The sequence below is a fragment of the Nicotiana sylvestris genome, chromosome 7 (genome assembly GCF_000393655.2).
Source record: "Nicotiana sylvestris chromosome 7, ASM39365v2, whole genome shotgun sequence".
In the NCBI taxonomy this organism is placed as follows: domain Eukaryota; kingdom Viridiplantae; phylum Streptophyta; class Magnoliopsida; order Solanales; family Solanaceae; genus Nicotiana; species Nicotiana sylvestris.
This window is the reverse complement of record NC_091063.1, coordinates 13,001,734-13,028,703: the sequence shown is the minus strand read 5'-3', so window position 1 is coordinate 13,028,703 and position 26,970 is coordinate 13,001,734. Positions and strand designations below refer to the sequence as shown.

Here is a 26,970-nt window from a genome sequence, read left to right as displayed (position 1 = left end):
ACCTATGACATAGAGGAATTTTTCACTTTATTGGAACTTTTTATTATGTCAAGAGGATTCAAAAATGTCACACTTGCAATTTTAACCTATCTGCACAGTATAATTTTTTCATTCGTTCAAGCTCGCTCCGCCCCTGTGAGTACACAAGAATCAAGACTATATACTTGGCTGTTTATTACACAAGAACACTTCCAAGAGCTGTTGATGGACGACAATAACCTGAATTTTCATAATTTCCTTCCCACCTGTTAATTCAAATCAAATGCAAGATTAAATTTTCAATAATCTTCTTCAACAATGCAAAATATGTTGTTGGATAAAGTGCAACAACACGAATTAATTTGAACCTGCATTCATCATCTTCTGGAATTTGAAGTTCCAAGTCATCTTCTTCGAATGGCTTGAAGATCAAGTCGAGCTGATCATCGTGCACGTTGTTAAGAGTTGAAGGATTCCACTAGAAAAGAAGGGAGGGAAGCGTTTTATCAGTAATTTTCTAATAAACACATCAACTGCTTATTACTTTTTCAGTATCGAAAAAAACTTATTACTAACTATTTTCAGCCGGATAAGCCTAATGTGTGTGTGTGTATATATATATATATATATATATATATATATGTGTGTGTGTGTGTGTGTGTTTACCGTGAAAATGGTAACAATAATTAAATTTGATTTTGTGGTTCTAAAAATACGTGATCTATTTTTATGCTAGTCGTTAGGCAATGAATGCTAAGTAAAAGATTAGAAAGTAAGATTATAGCCTAGAGGCGATATGATAATCGAACCAAACGGCTGGAGATCGAGGCCTCGAACTGTCGTGTATGAGGCTTCGAGGTCGAGTTGGGCGGCCGGCTTAGAGCGACCGAGGAAGGACTAACAGTTATGAGAGTTGCGATGATGGTTCTTGACGATCAATGATAAGCAATAAATGATGAACAATAAATAGAACACAATGAATATAAGCAATAAATGGAAGTAATAAGATCAAGAAAATATGTTAGAGAACAGAGAGAATATTCTTGTACATTTAATATTGGTTATCTGATCCCTACAAAATGACAAGGATTCCCTTTTTATATGAGGGGGAATACCAACATAGTACAAATGCATTTACTACAAAGATATGGGGCTAGTACATCCATTTAATGCCATGGTACGGGTTTGGACTAGCCTAATATACTTTGTTAGCTCTAGTCACGTGCCTTGGGAACCTTATACCGATCCACCGATGCCACTGATTTACCCTACCTCGGGACGACCGTTGCCTACGCTACCTCGAAGTAGATTACTGAGAACCCTCGAGGCTAGTGCCCGGAGCTAAGCTTCGAGCCTTCGGGAGGTAGTTTCTTCGAGGTGCCTTGGTGACCGTAAAATCTAACCGCCGATTTTTGCCGTATACAGATAGTCCCCGCGTTTCCTAGAATAAAATGATAGGAAACGATTTTGAACTCCTACTCCTTAGGCACTATCATCATGATGTCAGCCTATCAAAGCATTAAATTCCATAACCCAAAAGTCAGGCAAGGGTCGCCGTCAACATGCCTATCGAGAAGCCCACGAACCGTTTTTTGGTTTGGTTTCTCTGCTGCCCATACGACTTCTATAAATACCCCAATTTCTTAATGACTCACACTTTGGTGATTCTTTCAAGCTTTCAGAGCCAAATCCATCTTCATCTACGCCCCTCTTTCTTTTGCTCTTGGCTTCCTGCCTTCTTTCTCGAGAAAAGAAAACTTTTGGTCGCCATGGCCAGAACCTCCAAGATAGTGCCTCGGAAAGATGAGGTTGCCTCTTCATCTCGAACATCTAAGAATAAATCCAAGGGTAAGCCCAAAGTGGCTCCTACTGCTGAACACTATACACCCACCAAGTTCAATACTATGAAGGATTTTTCCATCGAGAGACCTTCATCTATGCCAGGCCGATGCGAACACGTGTCCCGGTTCATCAACATTGTGAAAGATATAGACAAAGTGCGGGCGGACTGCCGATGGGGGAAAAAGTGCTGGTTGAGATCCCTAGCTCTAACGAGAGCATAACAGACCATAAGGTCGATTTTCTTTATGTGTACACATACCCGTTCGCCTTGGGCCCTGTCGACTCCTCGGACCCTTCTTCTCCGGCTATAGACCCGGTCATTCTCGACTTCTTTCGTAAATACCGGGTGACACTTGGCCAAATTTACCTCTCTTTCTCGAGGATAGTTTACATGCTTCGCTACTTCTCTAGCAAAGCCAAGAGTGCGATTTTTACCTTTGATCATCTGATCAGGCTGTACAACCCCCGTCTTTTTCGAGGCTTGATCAAACTTCACCCTCAGTCTTTGAAACCCTTTTCTCGAGTATCGATAAACACAAGGATCGGGGGTAAATGAGCCGGTTTGTCTGGGTAAGGACCTCAAACATTATTCCGGCTGAATGGATGCCGTTCCCGGAGGAGTGGAACGTAAAGTGTAAGTGTCTCTTCTTTGAGTATGCTTTATTGTCTTCTCACTCTCTTCTCAAAAATTTAAATTTCCCTTTGCTCACGCAGCCGCCCTTTGGTATCCCGAATCCGTTCCGGACCTATTGGGGTGGATTAAGGGATTAAATTCCTCGTTCCCTATCTCGAGAGTTCTTGGCCTGAGTTGGCTAAAACGCGGCAGGTGGCCAAGAATCATGGTAAATTTCTTCTTGCTGCCTCTATTATGTTTTATATTTCTTCCCCATATCCTTCGTGCTGATAAATTTTGATTACTATGTTTGCGCAGGCCTTGGCGATAGAGTGCAAATGAGACCGCCTCTTGCCGGCGAGGGAGGGTCCTCTAAGCCTGATGAGGGTAAGAAGAGGAAAAAGGAACCGGCTGCCGATTCCCCCGTATCAAAGAAACCCAAGTCTCGCAGGCCTCGAACTGAGGCCGAGGTCTCATCATCAGCTTCCGGGGTGGGTTCCGGTGACGAGGATGAGGATGACGATGACGGCGATAACCCTTTGGTACAAAGGAAGAGACTGAGCACGGATGCCCCCCAAGTGTCTGTGCCGAGGGCCGCTGAGTCGGGAACGGCTGATTCAGCTCGAGCCCATGCTTCGGAGGACCTCGAGGAGCGCGCGGATGCGGTCCCTGAGCCTTTGGCCAGATGTGGTGCAGCCTCTGCCGAGGAGACCGTTGCTGCTGGTTCCAAAGGGCCCGGGCCTGGAGCTTCTCGGGGACAGAATTTTCCCCTTGGCGATATCGACGCCCCTGGTGGCCTTAATTTGGGTCCTCGGTTCTCGCTCGGGGAATTCAGGGACGCTCAGGACCCAAAGGTTACCAACGTGGAGGGTCCTATCGAAGGGGGAGATGAGCTTGACAACTTCCTTGATGGCGTTGATGATGTTTGTGAGGACATTGATCTCGACGCTCCCAACGCTATCGAGGAAGCGGAGAAGTTCCAGCAGAAGGTGATAGCTTTTTATGTACACTTTTCTAGTCTCAAGTACCTTTCCTCGTTTTTCTAATTCTTCTATTTCGTTGTAGGCTAAGAAGATGTATGATCACGCCTTCTCTAGGCTCCAAGACGAGATTTCATGCCGTGGAAAGGAGCTCGAGAAGCTCACCTCGGGAATGCAGGAGTTGGAGTCCTCCTCTGCCCGAAAGGAGGAGGAGTTAAGCGAGCTTCGGGCGAATTTGGAGGGAGCACTCCGAGAAAAGGCTGGTCTTGCTGAGCAGGTAACTTGTTATTCATAAATTCGTTCGCCATTCTCATAATTCGATGTTTACTGACTTATCTTTTCCTTTGCAGATCGGGCAGAAAGATGTTCTCGTGGGGCGACTTCGGGAAGAAGTTGCTGCTATGAACACGGAAATCCTCGAGCCGAGGAGGCGAAAGAGGTTGTGACCTCGGAGTTGGAATCGACCCAGGGTCTTCTCCAAAATGCTCGAGAAGAGGTTGCTGCGCTATCTGCGACCAAGTTCGAGGTCGAAGAGAATGCCGCTACATATCTGAGGGATGCTGCCACTTCGAATCAACTAGCTCTAGAGATATCAGAGGAGGCCGAGCAAAAGCTGACTCGGACTGTCACTTACGCTCACGCAAAGGCAAGGAGGCAAGCCTTAGAGGAAGCCAATGCAAAAGATGTCGATCTCTCAGCTGAGATCGAAGAGGCCCGAGATTCAGAGGAAGAATTGGCACTCTTGGTCACTTTAGATGAAGATCCCAAAGATGGTTCAGAGGGCAGTGGCGATGAAGAGTAGGCCTGTGTCACCTTTCCTTCTCTTTTTTATTTTTGCATATGTATTCCCGGGGAAACAGGCCTTGTAAAGGTGCCCCTTACAAACATATATTTGGTAATGTAAAATAAATTTTTTTGTTTCCAGCCTTGCATTCTTTATTTTTCAGTGATCATGCGGAATTCAGTCTTCAAATTTTGATGTCGACTCTTAGGAGTCCATATTTGGGGGCAATTAGGACAATCAACATCGGGCACCATCTCGAGATTAGGTCGATAGCTCCTTTGGGGCCGATGCTTATAATAGCAGAAATCCTCGGGGTCTCAATATTTCCCGAGCACCGTGTGACAGCATTATTCATGCGACACGGTAGTGGCCCCCCGGGGTGGTCCCACTAGTACATTTCCCAAAAAGTGGTGCTGTTATGGCTAGACCTAATTGGTCTTCTAGATAGGCGAACAGTCGCCGCTTGCCTCTATATATGCATTCGCTCATTTCTTAACTGGGGATTCTACTACTCTGGGTAACTATCCCTCTCATAGAACTTTTGTTCTTTGTGCTAGTTATCTCGTCATTTCAACTCAAAGCCTTCACCCAAATCTTCATCCTCCTCTTCCTATTTACCGTAGCCATGGCTGCTATATCGAAATCCGTTCATCAAGGAGAGGAGAGTTCTACCTTTGTTCCGCGTTCGATCAGTGGTACACCGCCGGTAACCGGTGAGCTGACCTCGAGGTGCTTTGTCTCGAGGAGAGAATTTACGTTGGAGAGACCTCTCAACGTTCAAGAGCATCGGGAGCATGCATCGAGGTTCATCTCCTCAATAGGGGAGGAACGTCTCGAGATGATTGGGAAAGACTGCGGATAGGGAGAAGAAGTGGTACTGCAGGTACCTTCCCCGGAGGAGAGCATCAATCCCTATGTCGAGGGGTTTTTGAACATGTATACGTATCCCTTTACGTTGGGCTCCCCTAACAGGGTCGTGCTTGAGTTCTGTAGGAGGTATCAGGTTACCCTGGCGTAGGCTCACCCATCCTTTTGGAAGATAGTGCTGATGATAAGGTACTTTACGGATAAGGCCAGGCTCGAATTCACCCTTAGCCATATCGTTAGGTTATATCGACCTCTGTATTACCAGGGCTTGATTGCTCTGTGACGTCGATCCACCCGGTCCCCTATGGTTAATGATGTAGAGGACGAGGATCGAGGGTGTTTGAGTCGGTTTGTTCGAGCACGGACAGTCGATATTATTCCTGGAGAGTTTTTTCCATTTCCTGACAAATGGAATTTCACATGTAAGTGTTATACTTATATTTTTGTCGATTTGTCCATAGTGGAGGCGGACTCCGTAAAGATATTTTTTCATTTCATTCTCTTTAGCGATTCTTGGCTACCGAACGAGGTTCCTGACATGGCTGAATGGTCTTGTAAGTTGGCAGCTTGCTCGACCTATGATAAGCGCAAATGGCGAAACCTATCCAAGGGGAAATGGGAGGCAAAGCATCATGGTAGGTGTTTAGTGGCTTGTTTCCTCAGAAAGGTACTTTTTTAGCGCACTAACTGTGCTGCTGCAGGTGTTGGAGGTTTTTCCGAGATGAGGCCGTGTCCCCTGGGGAGGAGGAGAGATTGCCGACCTCACAGTCGAGGATCGATATTAAATGGAAAGAGTCTTCGATATGTGAGGATGCTCGTGGCGGGGCGAGTCCTTCTCTGAGGTTCAAAAGAGACGAGTCTGCCGATCTTCCGGCTTCAGAGGCCTCTATTTTCGAAAAAACATTTCCCGTTCCCATCGAAGGTACTTCGAGGGACAAGGGTGATACCGCGCCTCCCTCTTCTCATATCGAAGGAACTTCGGGGGAAACTAAGCCATCAGATGTATGCTCGACCTTTAGTGAGGTGCAACGGCTTAGTTCCATGGTAAGTCTTGGTAGCCGGTATACACTTCTTTCAGTTTTGCGTCTTTCTTATTGAGCTTTCTTTTGTAGGCCTTGAACAAGCTTAAGTACGAGCTGCTTCTCCGTGAGGCCAGGCTGTGGAAAGCTTTGGATGGGGAGAAGTCCCTTAGGCTTGTTTGCATGAAAAAGGAAGATGAGCTAGTATACCTGCGGTATGAGGCGGTTCGAAGTCAAAACTACGAAAGCCATCTCGAAAGACAATTAACCTACACTTTGTATCGATGTATGCTACCCCATCCGCTTTCAAAGATTAATATTCCAATATTTTAGTTGAAGAACAAAACGGAGTAGCTGGAATGACTTTGGGGCGAAGTTGGCTGGGTCAAATGTGAGTGTAACGAGTTGAAGGCTCAGGTAGATGCCCAAGTTTTGACCAAGAAGGATGCTTTGGCTAAGGCTTCCGCCCTCGAGGTGCAACTCCAGAATGCTCGTGCAAACAATTCTGTCCGAGCGAATATGATTACAAGGCTCGAGTCTGAGCTTTTGAAGATGAAGGCAGAAGTTGTGGATGCCCGGGCCGAAGCTATAATGAGATGCACTGATGCTGATAAGAAAGTGGCGGTCTATTTGAAGGGTGATGCCAATGCTTGAGCTGAGCTGAGCTTAGAAGGGCTCTTGACCGTGAGAGTAGAAGCAAGGAATATGCTCGGTATAAATCTCGAAGGGAAAAACTCGAGGAGATCTATGCTAGAGGGTTTGACTTCTCAGAAGAGGTGAAGTAGGCAAAGGCAGACGAACACGACGTGAGGTACCTTCTGTCTGACGCCGAGGATAGTGAGAAAGAGGCTGACGGGCCATAGTCCCCGAGGGGGGAGTAGATTAGGCTTTCTTATTCTGCGTATAATGTTTTCAAAGGACATTTGTAAATGGAGCTTGTATTTTTTCGCATAAATGTATAAAAGGAAGCCTTGCACTTTTATTTTTCATGCATTTCTCTTTGCTTTGATTTTAGCCAGATGAACTGGTCTTCGAGTTAAAAGGAACCCTCAGATTCATGGTATGGCCCTGGGGCTCATTGGGCTGGCCCGTAGGCTCTTACGCGCTTGGTCGGTACGACCTTTTAGTATAAGCCGACGTTTGAGCTCTTATACTTTTGTTCTTAGGCATATTTAATTAACTGTTTTGGGTTCAGTCTCCGAGTCGGGTGTCAACTCGAGCTCATTCGACCCTCAAGTTTTTAAATTTAATGCTAGCCCTTAGGCTCTTACGCGTTGGGTCGGTACGGCCTCTTGTATGGGCTGGCGACAGTGGCTCTTACGCATTGGGTCGGTACGACCTCTTATATAGGCCGACGACAGTGGCTCTCTCGCATTGGGTTGGTACGACCTCTTATATGGGCTTTATTTTTCCCTTGTTAAGGACTTTTTGAAATTGTGTTTGCCCGACTCTTCGATGGTTCGATAAAAACCTCGATTGTAAGTCATTATGTGGTGATGATCGAGCTCCTCGAGAGGTTTTGCTCGGTGCCTGAGTGTTTCAAAGCGTATAAGTTTGGAGTTGACATGGTTGAAGCTCTTTTGCCTATGTCGAGGGTAACCTATTTAACAGGTTCTTTTCGAAGTATTTTCGAAGTAATTGAAGGCCTATGATTTTATAGCGATGGTCGGGCATCCTCGAGTCGCGTTAGTTTGGCTGGTACAACCTTGTAACCACAGTCATTTGTGTTTGGCCGGAGCCTTTCAGTCCCTGAGTGAAGTAGTTTCGACGTCTATATCGAGGGTATGCCTTTTTAGGGGTCTTACAAGTTTGATATATAGCCTTAACTTTAAGATCGGGATTATGCCTTTAGTAAGGTCTTACACGTTTTACATGCCTTTGAGGTCTTACAGATATTGTCACTTGGTACAAGTATGGTTCATGCCTTGCTTGAGGTCTTACATATATTGTTATTGCCTTATATAGGTCTTACGAGACCGAGGCTGCCCGCATGTGGTCTTGAGGCCTCGGGTTTTGATAAGTCGATGAGGGTGGCAATTGGCAGCAGTCCCCGAGTCATCGAGGGTTTCTTGGCTCGGGAGCCATTACTTGTAAACTTGGTATTGCTTCATGAGGTCTTACGATTTTGGGGTTTCCGACCTGGAGTTCATATGGCCTTGAGTTTTTGACGCTAGTCCCCGAGTGTTCGGGACGTTTTTGGCTCTGGAGCTGTTTTGTGATCTTAATGTTGCCTCATTAAGGGCTTACGAGTTTGAAGCTCTGACCCAAGGGTCACATTGTTTCGAGTTGTTGACGCCAGTCCCTGAGTGTTCGGGACGTTTTGACAGAGGAGTTGTTTTTGTAAAAATACCGAGCTTCTTTGAAATGCAAAATGCTTTTGGAAAGTATTCTTTGATTACTTGGTACAAGTATAGATGTCTTTGTTGTTAAGGGCTTAGTTATTCTATACGGGCACGGTTCATGCGACCGTTTGGCCCGATACATTATTTTCCTATCGAGACCCCATTTAGCGCATCTTGTCTTCTCCGAGTAGGTGACCTTCTAGGGGGATGCCCCCAAGTATTCGAGGTTGATTGGAAAAGAAGCCTTGAATACTTGTTGAGTTTTCCTTAGGTAGCATATAGATGTTGTCTTGTTAAAAACCATGCCGGTAAACCCTTTTCGGGATAAAAACCCGGTCAAAGGAAAAGAGTACAATGTATGCTTTAAAACTTTAAGGTCTTCGAGCTGGATTAGCGCTTCGACTATCTCAGTCGGACACATGCATAAAGGTTAGTGTGAGCTGTAAATAAAAAGGGAGATGGTTACACCTTAGTGGCGATGGCGCTTTGAGCCTCGGTAGGCCTTTAGTATTTTCTCTGAGGACACGGTACAGTCCTTTATTTGTTCATTCGGGTATAGCCGAGAACGTGTCTCGTGGTTGCTATTTCACTGTTTGTTTATCCTTCAGTTCCTTTGATGGTGGAGATATTGGTGTTTTGGGTTGTGCCGACCATATTGACTGGTAGGGTGGTTTCCCCTTTCGTTGTTTCACTCACCGTGTTGAACCCATTGAGGACTCGAGAGGCGGGCATAATTTGGTCAAGCAGTTCAAGCTGCTCTATCACCCTCAACCTGATAATATTGGCCGAGCTACCTGGATCCACCAGTACATATTTAATTTGAAATGTATTCACAAGAAAAGAAGTTACCAGTACGTCGTTATGGGCTGAGATAGAGCCTCGAGTTCGTTTTTCCCTGGTGAGGGATGTTTTTGTTCTCCTAACTGTGGGTTCCTGCAGGGCACCAACACCTCAAAAGATCGTATGGATGACATGTTGGGACTCATCTGCTTCGTTCTTTTTGGTCGCCTCTCTTTCCCGAAATTGATTTTTGGCTCGGTCGCTGAGGAATTCCCGGAGGTGACCTTTGCTGAGTAGTCGGGCTACCTCTTCCCGGAGTTGCTGGAAATCTTCGGTCATGTGACCGTGTGTGTTGTAAATTCACACACTAAATTATGGTTCATTTGTGAAGGATCTGATTGTACATGCCTTGGCCACCTGATGTCTCTGATTTTACTGATGGCGAACACGATATCTGAAATATCGATGTTAAAGTTGCATTCCGACAAGCGGGGTGCCTCCATCGGCCCTGCGTGTCTATCGAACCCCGCTCTGCTGACGAGTCCCCGAGAGTTCTACCCTCAGTCCGTTCTTCGATCATTCCAGTGTATGTTACGCCTCGGGGCATTTCTCTTGTCTTTGGTGTATGGCTGGTACCTTTCTTTGTTTAACTTTGGCTCCTTCGCCAGAAGCCTGCTTGGGTATACCAAGCCTGAGGGGGCTCCTAATTGGTCGTCCTCGACCCTGATTTTTGATTGATATCGGTTGTGAACATCTAACCAAGTCACAACAGGGTATTCAACCAAATTCTGCGTCAGCTGTTTCGAAGCCACCGAGCTTCGTTCGTTCAAACCTTGAGTGAAGGCCTGCATTGACCAGTCGTCGGAAACTAGTGGTAGTTCCATTCGTTCCATTTGAAAGCGAGATACGAACTCCCGCAGCATCTCATTCTCCCTCTACTTGATCTTGAATACGTCGTATTTCCTTGTTGCTACTTTGATTTTATGAAAGAATCTGCCAGCATGGCAAATGAATCTATCGAGTTTGGGGCCAGGTTGTGATACCACATCATTGCCCCTTTTGAAAGCGTTTCTCCGAACTTTTTCAATAGGACGGATTCGATCTCGTCGTCCTTTAGGTCGTTGCCCTTCACTACACAAGTGTAAGCAGTGACGTGTTCGTTGGGGTCCGAGGTTCCGTTGTACTTTGGAAGGTCTGGCATCTTAAACTTCTTTGGAATGGGTTTTGGAGCCGCTTCCTGCGGGAATGACTTCTATACGAACTTCTTTGAATCCACACCCTTCAAGTCCAGGGGTGCTCCCGGAATTTGGTCGACCCTGGAATTATAGGTCTCAACCTTCTTATCATTGGCTTCTATCTTTTTCTCGCCCGACTCGATCCTCTTTGTAAGGTCCTCGAGGATCTTTACGATGGCGGGGTCGGCTGGCAACTCGTTATTGCTTGATCTTTCTGGTGCCTGTTCGGTCCGAGGGGCTATTCCTAGGGTCGCTGTACTTGGGGTTTTTTGGTGGCTCTGCAGCTGAGCGATTGCCAGCTGTTGTGCCTGCAACATCTCAAAAATAACGTGAAGGGTGACCTCTTGTTCATCTCGAGCTGTTTTTTTTTTGGAATTCTTGTTGATATCCTTGATGTATGCTCCTGTTAGTGTGGGAGCTTATATCGATGTGTTGGGCATCGCATGAGACCGCGTCCACGGAAATTAGTTCTGGTGCATTCTCAGGGTTTCGTGGTGGTACACCAACACCTGGGACATCCACACCATTCTCTCCATGGTCCTCAAGATTGTTGTTTACTGAGTTAGACATTTTGACTTGAAATCAAAGATCTTGGATAAGAAAAAGTGTGAAAGGTAACCTGTGTTATGTAGTTAAACCAACAAGAAAATAATCACTATTATTTTTAGCCCTACGGTGGGCGCCAAACTATTTATGCTAGTTGTTAGGCAATGGGTGCTAAATAAAAGATTAGAAGACAAGATTATAGCTTAAAAACGATGTAATAGTCAAACCAAGCGGCTGAAGATCGGGGCCTCGAGCTGCCGTATATGAGGCCTCGAGGTCGAGTTGGGTGACCGGCTTGGAGCAATCGAGGGAGGATTAACAATTATGAGAGCTACGACGGTGACTCTTTATGATCAATGATAAGCAATAAATGAAGAATAATAAATTAAACACAACGAATATAGGCAATAAATGGAAGTAATGAGATCAATAGAATATGTTAGAGAGCAGAGAGAATATTCTTGTACATTTAATATTGAGCATCAGATCCCTACAAAATGACAAGGATCCCCTTTTTATATGAGGGAGAATCTCATTATAGTACAAATGCATTTACTACAAATATATGGGGCTGGTACAACCATTTAATGCAATGGTACGGGTTTGGACTAGCCTAATAGACTTTGTCAGCTCTAGTCACGTGCCTTGGGAACCTCACACCGATCCACCGATGCCACTGATTTACCCTGCCTCGAGGCCGACCGTTGCCTACGCTGCCTTAAAGTAGATTACTGAGAACCCTCGAGGCCGGAGCCCCGAGCTAAGCATCGAGCCTTCGGGAGGTAGTTTCTTCAAAGCACCTTGGTGATCGTAAAATCGAACTACCGATTTTTGCCGTATACAATATATATATATATATATATATATATATATATATATATATATAGACACACACACTTGTATGGTCAATGAAGCTACAAACATTGGAGTGGAGAGTATATGGCAAATGTTGTGTGTTTAGATTAACATATTGAAAGAGGAAAAGGAAATACCTTTGGAGACTTATCCTTGTCAATAATGGCAGCCCTTATGCCCTTTATAAAAAAATTAATAAACTCTATTTAGTTTTAAAATTAAACGAAAAATCAAAAATCAAGTGTAATTCTACGTGTAAAATATTTATGAATACGTTTGCTAAAAACACTTAGAAAATTTTACCTCATACAAATCACCAGATATTACAGTTCGTAGTATGTTCATCGTAATCCTGAATTCTCTCCTCAAGCATTCAAACAGTGTCTGTGTCCTTCCTTCTCGTATCTGGCAAAGAAATTTGAGAAAAAGTAAGAGCCTTTGTTTTGGTTTATATGTACTTGGTGGTGAAAGACATATAAAGAATCGCGGTCAAAGAAGAATTCGTTTGACTCTCGAAATTCGAACACATTCACATAAAATTGGGACGAAAAGAATAGTATATATGCATATAAAGGACTAGTTACCGATCTCAATGTTATTTTTAATCCTGTTGGAGATGCTTTCTTTAGGTTTTTAAGCGTTGTAATAATCCAATCATTTCCTTTTTTGCTTGCCTCAGCTTCCTGCAAATTAAAGTTAACAAGAAATTATGATATGCACCATGGTTAGAAATAAATATGAATAAGTATTTGTAGCCCAGCCCGTACTAAGAGACATATCATTACACGTTTCAATTTATGTGACACTATTTAATCGAACATATATAAAGCTTATATAAAGTTTGAGCTGTAAATTTAAAACAAATGGCTCAAAATCTCCTCCACTGAATAAAAATTCTTACCAAATAAATAAATTAGAGCAAATTAGGAGTTAGCTCTTATTAGAAGAATTAATTCTTACAAGTGACTCCACAATCTCCTCCACAGAATCCTTGGAAAAACATTCGTTGATTATGGACAACCTACACGAGTATTAGCAAAATAAATGTCACTCATAATATCGTCACGAAGAATTAACTTAAATAGCCGCTTATTCAACTGTTTAAACAAAACGTAGCCATGTATATACATGTATAATCCATGTATAATATGTTTATAATCACATATAATCAGTGTATAATCCATATATATCGGCTAAAAAAATAAACAGTAAATTTGTCTAGCTATTTATGTAAAGATTCAGAATCATAATTTAGATACATTACTTCTTCAAGATACTTCTTTCATCTATGTCAATATTTGTGGAAAATTCATTGATGACTGATCTAATAGCATCTTCTTCACCACTGTTTATGCTCACCAAGCGTTTCTCTAGCTGGAATAGTTTCTGTCATTTGATAAAAAATGTATAGTATGTAAAAATTACTGGTAAACTTTTTACATGACACGCTCCAATTAAAAACAGAAATTACAATCCTCAAACATTACTAAATTCAAGGCAAACTATGATAATAATAATAATAAAAAATAACAATAACAACAACAACAACAACACTAATAATAATAATAATAATAATAATAATAATAATAATAATGAACTTGATGAGTTCCATAACGCGCACTTCGGTGCATAAAGCATCCCACATTCACGCAGGGTCCGGGAAAGGGTCGCAATCCAAAGGGTGTGATGTTGACATCCCATCCTAATGCAAGCATTAGTGGCTATCACGGCTCGAACTTGTAACCTATAGGTCACACAGAGACAACTTTACCGTTGCTCCAAGGCTCCCTTCGTTTGACTCAAAAGATATTAAAACCCTTTTGAACAAATCAATCAAAGATGAAGGGGTAAATCGTGGCTGAAGATAATAAACTTTAGGATGATAGTAATAGAGAGAAGAGAATTGTAAATATCCTTTTTCATTCAAGGTTCATGAATTTTACAGAGTCTGCTTTTTTACAAGGCTCTCATTCCTCTTATATATTGAGGAATTCCCCCTAGAAACGACATGCAAAAGATCCCTTTTTAGGAATATTCTCAATGTCCCCTAATATGCTTACTCTACCACCGAGGTCGTATTATTCTTTCTCTTACTACAAGGTCGTACCCTTCTGGGCATCGACTCGTAGGTGCTCGGCCGTCTGTCGTGCTCACTGCAGGTCATGGTCGGTCAAATTCAGACCCATACAGTTAGTCCCTCCGCTGGGTTGCGACCGGGTGCATCCTCGATGAGAGGACTCTGCCTTCTTTGGGAGAAATTTGACCCGTAGGGACGTTGCGACGTGGCTAACGCGAGATGGTTATCACATCAGTGAAGCGCTGTAGAGTACACGCTACTTGGGGCTGATGTTAGCTTTACGTGCGTCATTATTACGCGGATTTTTGAGGTAAGGACTGACGGTTTGGCGCTTTGATTCTTGCGCTGATTTGAGACCTTCCGCCTCGATTCTGGTGCCACCCAACCCTATAAATAGATGAAGGGTTTGACTTTTTGAAAAACTTTAGCTACTCCCCTCTTGATAGCCTCTCGGTCTTCTTCATTTGTTCTTACACCTTCTTGCTCTTGTTTCCATTCTTCGCCGGAAGTTTCCTCTTTCTCACTCCCTTTATGTCGCTACTCCTTTAAATGAAACTATGACGACGTCCCATTGTGCTAGCGAAGAGGTTCCTGAAGCCACCCCGTTGTCCACAGTTTCTCTTTCAGGCAGCAGAGAAGTGGTGGCAGAAGAAGGTGACAATCCTCTTATGGTGGAGGAGCTACTACCGAGGCATCCCTTGTCCCGGAATGATTTCATCAAAGATACGCTTCCTACCCCGAACCACGTGTTTTCTGAGATGAAGCAGGTTCATATTGATGCCCTCCGTATAAAATATGGTATCCCTGCCCATGTAGAGATAATTCCAGCGAGGGAGGATTACGTTGACGTCCACATGCCTAAATACTGTGTTTTCTACGAGTATCTTTTCGTGATCGGCTACACCCTTCCTTTCTTCCCCTTGGCGGAAGAATTCTGTAGATTTTACCAGGTTTTCCCAACACAGCTTTTGCCGTACACGCTTAAGGTGCTTCTACTATTGACTAAGTACGTAGAGTTGGCGGAGTGTAGCGTTTCGGTTCATTATCTTTTGCACCTATTCGCACCCAACTTTCTCAGGGGTACCATGGTGCATTTTAGACTTCGTGGTACGAAAGGGCTGGTGGTCGGAACGGATGACCGGGCGAGTCATAAGTTCTGGCACAAGTATTTCTTCATCAAAACCGAACACGTCATTTCTGACTCCGCCAGATTTCTGGAATGATGGAACAGAAATCTTAAGTGTCGTCGTTCGTTAAGTTCCCCTCTCTTCCGTGATTATTGTAACTTTTACTTACTCGCTGTTTTGTAGCTATGGGTCGTCCGCCTCGCTCTATTGTAGATATCAAGGATTGGGTGGCCCGTCTGTTGCCTCATACAGTGAAAACTTGGACTTGGCCCGCCTTCGTGCAACGTTATGGCCCTAAGGTTTCCTCAGGTAAATATTTGCTTTTACTGCCTCGTTGGCCATGCAATCCTGCTTAACGGTATGACCCTTGTGACGAAAGGTCGGGGAGCTTCTAGGTGGAGAGCGCCTGTTCCCGCTTTTAGACAAGCCGCTGCTACTGCGGGCACGCGATTTATTTTGTGCGAGTCTGTTCGGGAGGGCCGTCCTCAGCTTATTAAACTTGGAGATTCGTCTCGAACTGTGGCCATGAGGGAAGAAGCCTCGTTGGTACCAGACTCACATCCTGTTGATGAATTTTCTAATGGCGACGAGCCATTAGAGAGGAAAAGGAGAAGGTTGGAGCGGGGAAAGGGCGTGGCTACAGATGCCGACGGCAGCGGGGCATCCCAGACGGTCTCGGTGCCCGTATTTATGGCTGACGCCATTTTATTGGGGAGGTCTCCCCAAGTGGAGGGAATTGGCCCGGAAGTAGGTTTAGTGCGCTCCGTTGAGGGTGGCACATCATCTAATATTGGAGAACCTTGTATCGAGGGTGACGGCTCGGGTTCGGATATCGACTCGGAGGACGTCAATGAATTTTTGGGTCTCCATACCTATGTGGAGGTTAGGATGGATGGGTCCGACCGTCATGTGGTAGTCCCGGGGAACTACAACTTACTGCTGAACAGCGAGCAAGTTGCGTCGGCCCTTGCTCCTCTATGTGCCGCTCCTGAAAGCGAGATGCTTGGAGCGATGAGTGACGTAGAGTTATCTTAGAAGGTCGCTGGTATGGCTTTGTAGGTAGGTTCCCTTTCCTTATCTTTTTGTCGTGAGGTTGGTGCGATGGTCGGCGTTGTGCATTTTGTTTTCTAACTTCTGCCCTTCTCTTTTGTCAGACCCTCGTCCTGGAGATAGAGAGGGAGCATCGTGAAAGGAAAAGGACGTGCCTTTTTAAGAGGATATCGTCGAAGTATCAGCAGTACCGTGCTAAACATCGGGCAATGTCTGATATCTATCATCAGGATCCCGAGTTTCAGGTGTTTCACGAGGGGCTTAAGCAGCGAGATGACCAATTGGAGCGTAGGATAGATGAGTTGAGGGAAAGAGACGAGGAGCTTATGAGGGCTATCGCCCGTAATAGCGAACTGGAGGCTTTCCTTAAGGCGAAGGAGGATGAGACCGAGTTGAGCCAGGGGGTAATGGTTAAGAATGCCGATTTACAGCTGAAAGTGGTCGACTTGACTGCCGGGTTGAATGCTAAGGTATCGGAGATTGACGTGCTCAAGAGTGAGCTGAGCGCCAGCGCTGATAAGCTGGAAGCCACTATTTCTGAGTCGGTATCCTTGGAGGATGCTCTCCATATTTCCAGGTCGGAACTTACTGGGGAGAGGGAAGCCTCTGGTTGTCAAGTTGCAGGGCTCGAAGGGCGTGTTATGGAGCTAGAGGCGGAGTTGGCTGCATTGTAGGGACAAATGGCTTCGCTATGGGCGGAGGAGGCAAATCGACGTTCTCAGCCTTCTACGTCTCGTGCCTCAGCTAACCAAGGCTCACCCCATTTCTTGTATGAATTGTGGGTCCATGCAGAGGCTCGACTTGATGTTTATAAGGCTTTTCACGCCGAGGGCAGGGCTACAGAGGTGGAGGTTCAGGCGGTGCACGCTGAAGCACGTGCAGCTCGTGAGTCATGTAGGTACGACCCCCTCACTCCTGACGGGGAAGGTATCAATTCTGATGACACGAATCACCTTGCTTCGAATTCGTGGTATGAAGACGCTTACCCTGCTGGGGATGATGCGTAGTCTTTGTTTGTATTTTTCTTTTGCTTAGGAATTTTTGGCACGGGCCGTACTAGGGCCTGTTTGTAGGGGCAAATGTAAATGATATTTTGCTGCAATGTAAATTTACTTTTGTCGGTTTATTTATTTGTCATTTTCTCCTTTATTTATTGCATATGATATTGACGCCCTTGGCTATTGGGATGTTGCTTCGATTGTCGTCGAATTAGAATCTCGTCGTGGTTTGAACGAGGTCGAACCGATATTTTCGTCGACGACCTTGGCCATTGGGATACTTCAAATTATCTTCGAAGTAGTATCCCGTCGTAGTTCAAATGAGGTCGAGCTCATGTTTTGTCGATGGCCTTGGCCATTGGGATGTTGCTTCGAACTGTCGTGGAAGTAGTATCCCCTCGTAGTTCGAACTAGGTCAAACTCATGTTTTGTCGATAGCCTTGGCCATTGATATGTTACTTCGAACTGTCGTCGAAGTAATATCCTGTCGTAGTTCGAATGAGGTCGAACTCATATTTTGCCGATAGCCTTGGCCATTGGGATGTTACTTCAAACTGTCATCGAAGTAATATCCCGTCGTAGTTCGAACGAGGTCAAACTCATGTTTTGTTGATGGGGTTGGCCATTGGGATGTTGCTTCGAACTATCATCGAAGTAGTATCCCGTCGTAGTTCGAACGAGGTCGAACTCATGTTTTGTCGATGGCCTTGGCCATTGGGAAGTTGCTTCGAACTGTCATCGAAGTAATGTCCCGCCGTAGTTTGAACGAGGTTGAACTCATGTTTTGTCGATGGCCTTGGCAATTGGGATGTTTCTTCGAATTGTAGTCGAATAATATCCCATCGTAGTTCGAACTCATGTTTTGTCGATGGCCTTGGCCATTGGGATGTTGCTTTGAACTGTCGTCGAAGTATTATCCAGTCGTAGTTCGAACGAGGTCGAACTCATATTTTGTCGATAGCCTTGGCCATTGGGATGTTACTTCAAACTGTCATCGAAGTAATATCCCGTCGTAGTTCGAACGAGGTCGAACTCATAAATGGAGATTTGACCGTGTTCCCATAAGAAGACGTCACCTGTCGATTAGTGGAGATCTAGTTCTACACATGCTATGGAGATTAAATTCCGTGCATACAATGGAGATTAGATTCCGTTCATATAATGGAGATTAGATTCCGTTCGTACAATGGAGATTAGATTCCGTTCGTACAATGGAGATTAGATTATCTGTATGTAGTCCCTTCATTACTTCGATCCGGAGATCATATCGATGGGTGGAGGTAATGAACGATGTGTCTCCCCGTAGGGCATCTCTCTTGTCTCCTCGTTAAAAACCTCTGGGGGAAAACCCGATTGGGACAAAACCTGGGTGAGGGAAAAAGAGTACGACTTAAGTGACACCTTTTAGAAGTGGAAATACTTGAGGTGGGCGATGTTCCAGTTGTTTTGGAGCAGTTTTCCCTCCATTATTTCTAGTTGGAATGCTCCTTTGTTTGCTGCTGCTACAATTTTATACGGTCCGTCCCAGTTTGTTCCTAACTTTCCCTCGTTTGGATCCTTTGATGCTTGCGTTTTGGCCTTGAGGACGTAGTTGCCCACTTTGAGTGATCGTACCTTGGCTCTCTTGTTATAGTATCTTTCTACTTGCTGCTTTTGGGATACTTCTTACATGGGCCATGTCTCTTCATTATTCAATTTCATCCAAATCTTGTAGCCTACTTTAATCGTTATCTGCTCCGTTCTCATTGGAGTATCTCAAGCTGGGCTCCCCGACCTTGACAGGTATAACTGCGTCTGTCCCGTAGACCAGTGAGTATGGCGTTTCTCCCGTGCTGGATTTTGGCGTGGTGCGGTATGCCCATAATACTTCGGGTAGTAGGTCAGGTAATAGACCTTTAGCTTCTTCGAGCTTATTTTTGAATATGTTCAGTATTACTTTGTTGGAGGACTCGGCTTGGCCATTGGCGGTAGGGTGATATGGCGTGGAGAGTATCCGTTTGATATGCCACTTTTCGAAGAACTCAGTTGTTCTTTTTTCGATAAATTGAGGTCCGTTGTCGCAATTGATTTCCTTAGGGATGCCAAAACGACATATAATATTTTCCATATAAGGCGATGACCTCCTGCTCACGTATCTGAGTGTATGCACCTGCTTCCATCCATTTAGAGAAGTAGTCAGTTAAAACCAAAAGGAAGCGTACCTTATCTCCTTGCTGGGAGGGGCCCAACTATGTCCATTCCCCATTTTATGAATGGCTATGGCGAAGTGATGGAATGGAGGAGTTCTCCTGCCTGATGTATCAGAGGGGCATACTTTTGACACTCTCGCAACTTCGAACATAGTCCGCGGCTTCTTTTTTCATGGTAGGACAGTAGTAACCGGCGCGAATGAGACATCGAACGAGGGCGCGATTTCCCGTGTGAGCATCGCAGTGCCATTCATATACTTTTTCCAATACTCGCCTTGTTTGATGTGGTCCAAGACATTTGTCTAGGGGGTCGCCGAACGTTCTCTTGTAGAGATCATGGTTTACTAGGCTGTATCGGACTGCCTGTACCTGGAGTTTTTGGTTTATTTTTTGTCTTGCGGGAGCGATCCATCCTGTAAATAGGCTACAAAGCGGTTATGCCAGTCCCAAGTTAGGTTTATAGAACGTACCTCGACGTGGTCTATTGTGGAGTGAAGAAGGGTGACCACATTTTTTTGTCGATATTCCTGGTGGCCGCAGCTAATTTGGCGAGGCCATCTGCTTCAATATTCTGCGCCCTAGGTATCTGGTCGAGGCGGTATTCATCGAACTCTAGTAGTAGTTTGTGGATTTCCGACTAGTACCTTTGTAGTCACTGCTCTTGATTTGGAAAGTCCTGATAACTTGATTCACAACGAGTTGAGAGTCACAATGGAGGACGAGTCGTCGGACGCCGTATTTGAGGGCTAACTTCAAACCTGCAATCATAGCCTCGTACTCAGCCTTGTTGTTAGTCATCTCGGGGTATAGTATGGATTGGCGAATTACTTCGCCCGTAGGGACCTTGAGGACAAGTCCCAGTCTCGATCCCGAGGCATTCGAGGCTCCATCGGTGTAGAGGACCCAAAGGTCGGTACATGAGGGAGCGCGAAGTGCTTCTTGTTTTGCCTCGGGCAACATCTCCACGCTGAAATTAGCGACGAAGTCGGCGAGCACCTGCGACTTAATGGCAGTTCGCGATTGGTATGTCATGTCGTGCTCGCTTAATTATATAGCCCATTTGGCAAGTCTACTTGATAGTTCAGGTTTGTGCAGGATACCTCTCAGGGGGAAGGTCGTTACCACTTTTATGGGGTGACATTGAAAATATGGTCTAAGCTTGCGTGAAGCTACGATCAGTGCCAGAGCTAGCTTTTCAAGGTAAGGGTACCTTGTATCGACATCTATTAAAGTTTTGATGATATAGTAAATAGGAGACTGCGTAAATTATTTTCACGGACCAAGACTGCACTTCCTGCGACTTTAGAAACTGCCAAATACACAAGTAGACATTCACTCGGGTCCGCTTTGACGAGTAGTGGCGGCGAATATAGATATGTTTTTAGCTTTCTCAGGGCGTCGACACATTTCTCGTTCCATTGTAATCCATGGTCTTTTCTCAGCACATTGAAGAATTTGTGGCATCTGTCCGAGGATCGTGAAATGAACCACGACAATGCGACTATTTGCCCCGTTAGCTTCTGTACCTGTTTTTTGCTAGTCAGTACCTCTGATATTGTATCGATGGCTTTGATTTGATCCGGGTTGAATTCGATTCCCCTTTGTGATACGAGGAAGCCGAGGAATTTTCCTGAGGTTATGCCGAAGGTGCACTTCTCGGGATTTAACTTCATCCCGTAATGCCTTAATATTTCGAAGGCTTCTTTCAGATGGCTAATGTGATCCTCCTTCTTTGTCGACTTACCAGCATGTCATCGATATAGACCTCCATGGTCTTTCCGAGCTGCTCTTTGAACATCTTGTGACTAACCTCTGGTACGTGGCCCCTGCATTCTTGGGTCCGAACGACATCACTTTATAGCAATTACTTCCTTGGTGAGTGATGAAAGTCGTCTTTTCTTGATCTTCTTCAGCCAAAAGGATTTGATTGTAACCAGAGTAGGCATCTAAGAAGCTCAACAATTCATGCCCCACTGTCGCATCGATTAGTTGGTCGATATGGGGTAATGGGAAGGAATTCTTTGGGCATGCTTTGTTTAGATCAGTGAAGTCTACACACATTCGCCATTTCTCGTTCTTCTTTTTGACCATGACCACGTTGGCGACCTATTGGGGGTACTTTGATTCTTTGATGGAATCGTTAGTGAGTAATTTATCCACCTCTTTGCTGACTACTTTTGCAACATTGAACTTTCTCCTCATTTGCCATACCGCAGATAGAGTGGGTCGACATTCAGTTTGTAAGTGGCGATGTCCTTTGGTATTCCTAGCATATCTGAGTGGGAGAAGGCAAACAAATCGGCGTTGTTAGTTAAAAATTCACGATACTTACCTGGCTTCGAGAGGTTGTGCCCTATGTAAGCCTTTTTTGTGTTGTCAACGTCATCCAATTGGACGGGGTCAAGATCCTCTATAGTTTCTTTGCAGGCTTATACGACATTTAGGTCCTTGATGGCCTCTGCTTGTGGGTCGGGTTTAGTTCCCGACATGGCTGATTGCTATGCCTCCGCACTTGCTCCTTTCAGTTGTTTGGTGCGTGTGCAATCTTGAGGGATCCTAAACACCTCCAGGGCCACAAGCAAGGGACGGGTAATGCACACATAAGGCACGTACTAGATACTATTAGAATGCTTAGGTAACAATAATTAAGGGGTGGGTAATCGAGTTGTAAAGGATATGATGATCTGTGCGCTAATGCTATGTGTAGCACCCCAATTTAGGGATGGTTACCAAGTATTGCACAAAACTGATCCTATAGGCTAATTCTTTGGCGGTTCGTGGCTCGCCTCGGATGCTGAATATTCCCCACGGGGTGGGAAATTTGATCACTTGATAGAAGCTTGAGGGGACGACTCGCATGACGTGTATCCATGGTCACCCTATGATGGCATTATAGGCTGTATCTTGGTTCATGACGTGGAATGTTATTTCCAGTGTGACTCCTCCTGCTAGGACATGCAACACTATTTCTCCGGATGTCCGCTCTACTGCATTGTTAAAACTCGTTACCATTATGCAATGCAGTATTATTTTATCCTCAAGCCTCATTTGCATGAGGACTCGCGGGTGAACAATACATGTGCCGCTTCCATCTTCTACCATAATTCTTTTTACATCTGTATCAGTGATGCGTAAAGTTATAACCAAAGCATCATAGTAAGGGAAAGACAAACTGTTGGCATCTGACTTATCGAAGATGATACTGTCTTCGAGGTCATCATACCATTCGTGGGCGACCATTCGTTTGAGTTTATGCGTGGTGGTGAATTTCATATGGTTGATTACCATGTCGTCGCCACCACCAATGATCATATGTATGGTGCGTGCTGGCGATGGTGGCTTTGGAGGTCCTTGATATGGATCGCGTCCTTTGGCGAAGTTGGCCCTCCCTTTATCGCTGAGCAGTTCTTTCAGGTACCCCTGGTTCAACATCCTAACTACTTCCTGCCGCAGACCTATGCAATCTTCGGTCTTGTGTCCTCTTTCTTGATGGAATTCACAGAGGATGTTTGACCTCCTGGTGCTTGGGCCCGATTTCATTTTTTTGCGGTCACTGCACCTTCGTGCCTAGTTTCTCCAATGCGTACACTATCTCTAAAGAAGAAACACAAAAGTTATGAGCAGATAACAGTGGAGGCATACCTCTTTCGTTTAGAAGGGTGCGGTGTGTCGTAGCACGACATTCAGATGTCTTGGAGGGGCGGGTTAGATGTTCGGACATAGGGCTGATGCCTTTCGGACATAGGGCCGATCCCTTCGCCTATCGGTATGTCGATCTCTCCTTGCCTCGGTCTGAACTGACGTTAATCGCTGAATTGTGCCATTTAGATCGTCCTCATCTGCCCTTACCTCGGTGCAATAGGCGTTGTGGAACTCTTCCCATGTGGTGGTTGGGGGGGGGTACATCATGAGTATGCTGAGCAGTTTTTTCGTTGCCTTTGATCCGTTCCTGTTTAACCCATTTTGAAAGGCTGCTACTGCCATCCCTTCTGACACGTTTGGAAGGCTCATCCTTATTCTGTTGAATCAGGATAGGAAGTCCCGAAGTCCTTCGCCCGTCGTTTGCCTGACGACGAAGATATTATTGACCCTAGCTTCAGCCTTCTTCGCCCCTACATGAGCGGTGGCGAATTTATCCGCTATTTCTTCAAATGTTGATATTGATCGTGCTAGTAGCTGGGAGTACCACGTCAATGCTCCCCCTGTCAAAGTCTCACCAAACTTTTTTAGAAGCATATATGATACTTGTTCCTTTGACAGATCGTTGTCCTTTACTGCAGTAACATAATAGATTAGATGATCCTCCGGGTCCGTGGTCCCATCGTATATTTTCAAGTGTAGTGGCATATTGAAGGTTTTTGGAATATGATGAGGAGCAGCCCTGTCGCTGTATGGCTGTTCGACGAATCGGCCCACATCGCGTTTTGGTAATAGCTTAGGGGCGCTTGCTATTTTATCAACCCTTTCCTGATGCTCCTTCATTTGATCACAGAGTGTTTTGTTCTCGTTTTCCATCTCTTCCATTTTCTTTAAGATGGCCATGAGTGCATCGTCATCTGCATCAGTGACAGGGCGGGTGTTGCCCGTTCGTGTAGTGCTTGGCTCGCTGGTGGTAGCTGCGATTTCTGTAGGTGGTAAGTCTTCGACATTTCCTTGAAGGGGTTTTTCGAGCATGTTGCTCAGAGCGATTATCAACCATTCTTCTACCAGCTTTTTGACTACTGGTGGTGCTTCCCCCACCGTGGACGTTGAGGCTCCCCTTTCGCGCAAGACCATTAGATCCCCGTGTGGAGAAGGTGAGATCTCCCCCTCCGGTGTAACTCTTGGTGTTGTATTCTAGATGTCTTCTCTACCGGCTTCGTTGAGGGAGTTTAGGAGATTGTTTGAGACATCTGCTATCATCTTCAGCCTCGCTTCTTTTTCCGCCATTATTGGTTTTTATGAGGTTTGAAGAACAGTAGTCATCACTTTCAAGAACCTAGATGAGAACTATGATTTCAACTATGGAAATCCCCACAGATGGCGCCAGATTGTTTGACTCAAAAGATATTAAAGCCTTTTTGAACAAATAAATCAAAGATGAAGGGGTAAATCGTGACTGAAGATAATAAACGCTTGGATAATAGTAATAGAGAGAAGAGAATTGTAAATATCCTTTTTCATTCAAGGTTCGTGAATTTTACAGAGTCTGCCTCTTGTTACAAGGCTCTTATTCCTCTTATATATTGAGAAATTCCCCTCCCCCCCCCCCCCGGCCATAGAAACGACATGCAAAAGATCCTTTTTTAGGAATATTCTCAATGTCCCCTAATATGCTTACTCTACCACCGAGGTCGTATTATTCTGACTCTTACTACAAGGTCGTACCCTTCTGGGCATCGACTCGCAGATGCTCGGTCGTCTGTCGTGCTCACTGCAGGTCGTGGTCGGTCAAATTCAAACCCATACACCCTTCACTTGGTGAGTTTCATGCCTCCCACAGTTGACCGTGGAAGGTTCAAAACCCATCAGCAGCGCAACATCCTCTTCTCCTTTCCCCCTCCGCCCCCACGCTGATATAATTCTTTTTTAATTTTTTTTTTTGAAAAACATTGTGAAGTAGTTGCTTATCATGTTTTGGAGGGTCTATTAATATTGGTGAATTTCTGAAGAAAAGGAAAAGCTTAGAGAAAAATAAAGCTTGAAGCGATCACCTGAGAAGGAACAAAATGAGTGGCAAGTCCAGCAGCTACCATTTCTTTACCCCTTAATTTTGCTCCTGTTAAGCCCAAGTATTCCCCTACGTACAAGTATTTAACATCACATTAGGGTTAGGTTACATGTACCTCTTGTATTTTTATTTTGTTTTGGTTATTGATATACGAGGTAGAGGTCAAACTTAGCTCTCACCTTAAAGGTGACTTTTAATAATTAAAAAAATTATCCATCGGAAAAATTACATGTTCTTTCTTAAGCGTTTACCAAGTCGACCTGGAAGACGCGAAAGCATGTATGAGAAGCCACAGTCTGGGTGAAACCCTAGACTTGTTTCAGGAGTAGAACAAAACTACAAAGTTCAATCAACAAAATATTAGAGTTGATAAACCAGGTCGCTCTTGTTAAGATAATTACATATAAATCTCTTTATGATATAAGCATTAATTGATACTAACCGCCTTTTCAGTGACGACAGAGAACTTCATTGGCACCATCAAGGATGCACCTCCACCCACTGCCATTCCATGGACAAGAGCAATATGTGGTTTCTTGTATGTATGAATGTGGTAGCAAAGCCAATACATTCTATATGTACCTTCAAGGCAAGAATCCCCTTGAAAAAAAAAATACATGTGCTCATCAGTTTAAATCAACTTGTAATCATCATTCAACAACAATAACAATAGTAACTACGCCTCAGTTCCAAATAAGTTAAGATCGGCTCGATCTATGAATACTTATTTCATTTTTTTCAGCTCAGGTCATATCATCAACATATCAAATAAAGAAGAAAAAAAAATGTAAAAAAGAGTAAATTTAAGAACTAGTTACTTATGTTTCGGCGATCATAGAACGTTTTTAAGTCTCCACCAGCAGAGAAAGTACGACCAGCTCCCTATTTGTATTACAAAAGAATGAATGAATATTTCAAGAAATAGCCAAATTTAACATCAAGAGAAGGTAGCAAATATATACTTACTAAGTAAAATAGATACTTGCCTTGATAATTACAAATTCAGCTTCATCATCTTTCTCGTATTTCTCAAATTTCTGCCCCAGCATTAATACCTAACAAAGGAATGATATTTCCTTATAAGTATGTTATCAAAAAAGAATGATGCCATTCTATACTAGAAAACAACTGATATTTGAACTTTTCATTTACGATTAATAACATGCTTTTATAGCCACATAAATCTCATGACATGTTTATTTAACACCGCAAATTTTAAAAAGATTTTCTTTTTCTTTTCTTAAACTCTAACTCTGCAATCAAACTACGCCACATGAATTGAACAGAGAGAATAATATACCTCTCTCTCCCCTAAAAAATTTAAATGGTTAGGCCGATTTAAGGTGAGCACTCTAGCATGACCAAGTTCCTTAGTAATAATAACCTGGCAAAGAAAAAAAAAAAATTGAGCTGCATTTTAATTTTAAACCTTAGTGCACCAACAGATCAATAAGAGATATCGAAAGAAGGGTTATGGTGGAGTGATAAGTATTCCTTCATCCTTAACCAGAGGTCTCAGGTTCGAGTCCCTGGTATGGAGTCGCCTTTGTTAGAGATCGCTTTACCCCCAATTAATGTGAGACTTTCCGGCGCGAATCCGGATTTAGTCGGTCCCCAATGTGGGTACCGGACACCGGATGAGAAATCAAAAAAAAAAAAAACTTCACCAAAAGGAAAATATATATAATTCTGAAAAAAGAAATCTTGATGTTGAAACTTGAAATTACCTCTCTATTTGGTTTCACTACTTGTTTAGGCATTGAAATATTACTACTGAGAGCAGATATTATTGCCATAGCAGCTAACTAATCGACACAAAAAAGAATTGAGTGCAGAAATTGGAAACTGGACAACGAAAGGGAAATGCAAAGATATATAATAGAAAAGAGATGCAATATGTCAAAGTTATGCAATTAATCTAAGTATATAAGTAATCGTTATTAATTGGCAAAAGCAACAATCGAATATTCATAAGTT

The 26,970-nt window shown here is 44.1% G+C and overlaps 1 protein-coding gene across 1 annotated transcript; it reads right to left on the bottom strand.

Annotated features, from left to right (window-relative positions):
* Positions 1-10: 10 nt before the first annotated feature.
* Positions 11-26,836, bottom strand: LOC104215922 (3-hydroxyisobutyryl-CoA hydrolase-like protein 5). The gene is made up of 14 exons (XM_009765858.2): positions 26,721-26,836; positions 26,294-26,377; positions 25,980-26,048; positions 25,812-25,875; positions 25,436-25,593; positions 25,245-25,329; positions 24,977-25,062; positions 13,107-13,228; positions 12,803-12,863; positions 12,427-12,525; positions 12,146-12,247; positions 11,980-12,021; positions 348-457; positions 11-245 (listed from the first exon to the last, which is right to left on the bottom strand). Exons 1-14 carry the CDS (start codon positions 26,787-26,789, stop codon positions 176-178), a joined length of 1,221 nt encoding a protein of 406 aa, XP_009764160.1. The 5' UTR covers positions 26,790-26,836; the 3' UTR covers positions 11-175.
* Positions 26,837-26,970: the final 134 nt, after the last annotated feature.

Excerpts from the sequence above, each read along its gene's own strand:
- LOC104215922 (XM_009765858.2), bottom strand. The coding sequence starts at position 26,789 with ATGGCAATAATATCTGCTCTCAGTAGTAATATTTCAATGCCTAAACAA. Across the intron at positions 25,876-25,979 it reads CTGAATTTGTAATTATCAAG|GGAGCTGGTCGTACTTTCTC; the intron begins GCAAGTATCTAT and ends TAATACAAATAG. Across the intron at positions 458-11,979 it reads ACAAGGATAAGTCTCCAAAG|TGGAATCCTTCAACTCTTAA; the intron begins GTATTTCCTTTT and ends CTTCTTTTCTAG.